This window comes from Macrobrachium nipponense, chromosome 16 (assembly GCF_015104395.2).
Source record: "Macrobrachium nipponense isolate FS-2020 chromosome 16, ASM1510439v2, whole genome shotgun sequence".
Classification (NCBI taxonomy): domain Eukaryota; kingdom Metazoa; phylum Arthropoda; class Malacostraca; order Decapoda; family Palaemonidae; genus Macrobrachium; species Macrobrachium nipponense.
The window spans coordinates 18138579-18143589 of NC_087209.1; the positions used below are offsets into that span (position 1 = coordinate 18138579).

The 5011-nt window shown below is 37.0% G+C and overlaps 1 protein-coding gene across 1 annotated transcript in view; it reads left to right on the plus strand.

Moving 5' to 3' along the window:
• LOC135195280 (osteocalcin 2-like) overlaps positions 1 to 2833 on the plus strand; it is a 143024-nt gene extending 140191 nt beyond the window's left edge. The window contains exon 2 of the mRNA XM_064221538.1: positions 2641 to 2833. Coding sequence (XP_064077608.1) covers positions 2641 to 2833 — 193 coding nt within the window. The remainder of the gene's footprint in view (positions 1 to 2640) is intronic.
• Positions 2834 to 5011: the final 2178 nt, after the last annotated feature.

The following is a 5011-nucleotide window of genomic DNA, read 5'->3' on the forward strand; positions in this document are numbered from 1 at the left end:
ATATCTTGAATGGCGCGCATTTAAGCATTCGGAAACGGAGAACGCTGCCATGTTCGGACAAAAGAAGTCTTTTGAGCGCATGAGAGAGAGATGGAGACAGATGGATGTTGCAAGCTGTTTTGTGGTAGTATTCTGTTTGTTATCTAGTGAGGAAGAGGAATCAGAAGAAGGACGGAGGAAAGAAGAGGGCTTGTTGTCAATGGGACGCATATTGCAGTAGGCAAGGCCCCTCGACGTATGTTTCTTTCACTTACTCAACAGCACGTTCCTCGTTGGACGAGTGGGTTACATGCTAACCTACCGATTCAGTAGTCCGATTCTCTGCTCTGCCAACGTTGAACCAGAGGAATTAATTTCTGGTGATTAGAAATTCATTTCTCGATATACTGTGGTTCGGATTCCATAATAAGCTATAGGTTCCGTTGCTGCGTAACCAATTGGTTCCTAGCCACGTAAAAAATATCTAATCCTTCGGGCCAGCCCTACGAGAGCTGTTCATCAGCTCAGTGATCTGGTGAAATTATGATATACGGCCACATTTCCCAACAAGCTGTAAACTTATAAGTTGTGCCGTAACTGACTGGAATCTTGTATATAATTAAAGCTGAATGTGTTCCTATATTTTTTCTATGCGAGTAACACATGCTACGGAAAATAAACGAGGTTGCACTCATATTGACAACCTTGGTTCCAGCTTCCCTTATCATACGCCATTACGCACGTATTCATAATGACGGTACGCTGGTTTGGACATCAGGTCGGTTATGATGTCCCAAAAATGTCACTTGTCTTCGCGACGATCTCTTATATAACCTACATTTTTTTTTACTAAATGGGTACAATAATATTGAAATAAAAAACAATAGCCATAGCTCTTGCGTAATTGCAGTTATTCTCTGTCAAAAAAGGAAATAACTTTGTGCCCGATAACGCCTACGAATCGAATAACATAATTAATTTATGTCAAATCTTCAGAATGAATTTAAGTTGTAAATTACTTCTTGATCGAAAAACATGAATATAAAGAGTTTGTTAGTTGACGAAATGAAGTGTTATAACTTATTGCTAAAAATGAGAGATAGAACAAAAGATTCCTAAGTTAAGAACCTTCATGACGTTCCAAATTTTAAGACAGAAAGTAGTGCAGATTTTAGTAACAAATAGGGCCTTACTCTTAACAACTAAAAATACACCTGCTGGTTCGCGTGAACTAAATATTTCAGAAACGAGGTAAACTGAGGTAAACTTATAAATAAAACAGTTAACTGAAACTGGAATATATCTCTCTCAAAAGCTCGAGAAAAACGAAAAAAAATTGAGGAAAACAACAGTAACTATCATAACTATCGCAGCTCACCCATTTTGCTAGAAAATAAACCTTACGCTTGTACAGAACTACATATCACGCCAAGGTGACTAGATTATAATCTATTCAGAGCGAAAGAAAGAAAACGGAACCTATTAAAGATTCATTGTGACCTTTTGTAATATTAACGTAAGTCGACGGATGGGAAAGGTTCACAACTTAGCAACGTCATATTTGAAGAAGACAAAGTTTAAATAGGAGGGTTTGTCGTGTCTTTTTTTTTTTTTTTTACTACGACTTTATTTTTTCATTTTTATACACTTTTGAATAGATGAAGATTAAGATTACGACATGATTTAAAGTAATGTAAACAAAAGGGTAACCAGTTAATTCTATCTAAATGGATCACCTGTTAAATTAGGATTAACTACGTTTTACGAAAATTATGTCTTTCAAGCCAAAACCGGGTTACTGCAGTCCATTCCGTGCTTAATACATTGAGCACCTGGAGTGGTCAGAAAACAAGATAGAGATAAAAAAAAAAAATACATGAAATGAAATGAAGTACGGGGATCTAAAGGAGGAACTGGAAGAAAATCTCACATTTGCACTAATAATTAATAGCCAGAGAGACTGAAGAAAGGAAGCGGCAATTGAGGTCAACAAAAAGGCTTATACGTGGGAATGTGTTGCATCTCTTCAGTTCTAGTGAAAGTAAGGTAAAGCTGAAGAAGTTGGACAGCCGATGAAATGTCAAAGGGCAGACAGCAATGCAGCTAAGGGCGGAACTGGACATTGACCCAAAAGCTTATATTTATTATTTATGACGGTTTCCACACTTTCCAACATAATATACCAGGAAATTATTTTTGTCTGAGAAACTAAACGTAAAACGTAAAGAAGAAAAATCTCTCTCTCTCTCTCTCTCTCTCTAAGGAAATAAGAAACCATTTATTTTCATCATCACAGACATATAAGTCTAAGTAAGGTTTCATTCTCTCGACAATACTCTTCTTATTACAACATCAAAAGGCAAATATCTATATATATATATATATATATATATATATATATATATATATATATATATATATATATATATATATATATATATATATGATATATATATATATATATATATATATATATATATATAATGACGTAATAAGACGGCGCCATTAGATCCCCATTTCCTGTACAGTATATTTTTCGTATTATATATATATATATATATATATTAAATACGAAAAATATACTGTACAGGACAAATGGGGATCTAATGGCGCCGTCTTATTACGTCATTTTTCTTTGATCTAACGAAGCCTGACGTAAAGAGACGACCTCCCGAGAAAGCACAAAATTTCTCTTGACTCCTCCTCCTCCTCCTCCTCCTCCTCCTCCTCCTCCTCCTCCTCCTCCTCCTCCTCCTCCTCCTCCTCCTCCTCCTCTTCTTCTTCTTCTCATGTGGCTCTGCTTCAAGCTCAATGGCCTTCGCTTTCGAGGATGATAGAAAGGGACATACCGTAAGACAGCATAAAAGTGAGCAGAGGAGCAATCAATGACGAGAGAGAGAGAGAGAGAGAGAGAGAGAGAGAGAGAGAGAGAGAGAGAGAGAGTAACTGATAGAGAGAGAGAAAGAGAGAGAGAGACATTGAAGTTGAAGAGAGAGAGAGAGAGAGAGAGAGAGAGAGAGAGAGAGAGAGAGCTAATTGCATACAAATAACAGGCCCAATGAGTCTTATTTTTTCTTCTTTTTTTTTAACTTCATGCCTTTAATTAGCTTTCGCAGATTGTAGCTACAGAGACAGTATACTTTCTAAGACAACAATAGATTCGAAATATCTACTAATATGTGATATATGAGCATGACAAAAATAAATAATAGTGGATGCCAGAAAGGGAAGTGTTTCAGGTAAGAACAGACCCGGGTGTCACAGTGTCACAGTAAAAAGTGAACGCCGACTTCAGTAAGTCGAAAAGACAATTTTAATTAAGTCTGGCGAAGCGTTCGAGTAAAGCGGAAACACTGTTTTCATGATCGTTTAGGATCGTAGAAGGGAAGCGCTTCAGTGAATGTTTTGTTGTCTCAGAGAGTATACTGTCTCTGTAGCTATAATCTGCGAAAGCCAAGAAAAGACATGAAGTTAAAAAAAAAACACTCGCTGGGCCTGTTATTTGTATGCCTCTTAGCTCTCTCTCTCTCTCTCTCTCTCTCTCTCTCTCTCTTCCTTGTCATTTCAATGAGGATAAGAGAGTTGCATCAGGTTGTAAAGACAACCCAAAAGAATTTCACACAAATAAAAACGACTAAGCGAATCCTGAAAGCAACGCATAGAAAAAAAAAATTAAAAAACTCTATAAATTAAATCAGGAAAACCAACGGACCAAGAAAAACTAACATCGGCTCGAACCTAAAACTCCTCCTGGGCAAATCCGAGGAAGGAAATGGCCCTCGAAAATTTCTTTTGACGGGGAGAGATTAGGTCAAGTCTCGTCTCCCTCCTACTTTGCGCGCTTCAGTGACCTCATCCTCCGGTAAGGGGGGAGGGGGAGAGGGGCAATCGAGGTCTAGGTCCGGTTCCTCGAAGGAGAAAATGAAAGAAGGCGAGGAAAGTGTCATCCCGTGATTGATCTGGACGACATCCTACTCGAAGGAAAATCTGAGCCATGTTTACTATATATGTGGAAAATAGCAAAATAGTTAAAAGATTAACCGATACGAAAATGAGTCAATATCTGGATGAATTAACAGGGGAATCAGCGAAATGACTGAAGGATTAACAGGAAAGATATACGATATGTGTAAGATTCCAAAATAACTAAAAGATTAACCGGTACGAAAATCAGTCAATTTCTGGATGAATTAACAGGGAAATCAGCAAAATGACTGAAGGATTAACAGGAAAGAAAATCAGGGAGGCAGGAAACTGCTTATCCATTCAGTGAGAAAATAATGTAATGAACGAACAGATCAGTAAGTCAGTCAGTCAGTCACGATATCAGTGAAATAGCTGACGACATCATCAGTCAATGACCAGACAATCAAATCATTTACTAGATTAATTAACAATTGCTGAAACCGCTAAAAATACACTAGTTAACTAATCATCAGGTAGGCCCAAAGTAAACAAAGAGAGTAAAAAGTCAGTCTCTCAACTAAGTAAACAATTAACCAATCAGTAAAATTTCCACGAGGCAAAATAAAACGAAACAAAAAACGTAATATTCAGTGTCGTATAATCCCTTGAATGACGTTGACAATTGGGACAGACGTATTCCAATTAAAATGATCGACACCAATGCAATAGTTTTTATGATTCATTCCGCTTTTTGAAGAAACTGTTCACTGGCAGTTGAATTCAGATCTCTCTACTGTTAAACGGTACCGTAAATGCAGTCATTGCCAGAAATTTGATTTCACAGAGTTTGAGTAACTGCATCTGGTCAGATAGTTCATTATATCAAGGAAAATGAAGTTCAGTAAAGGTAGGTCTCTTTTTCTGACTTTTTATCGCATTAAAATCCCCTCTCGCTCAGATGCACGACTGGTTTTAATCTATCCGACCCAAAAATTCATAAGCAATATATATAATTATGTCCAGTGAAGGGCTGCAGAGTTATCCAGTATTTATATTTGAATAATTACATTTTTACTATAACTTCCCCCAATATATTTCAGGGGGTTTTGTTAAGAAACGTAAAATT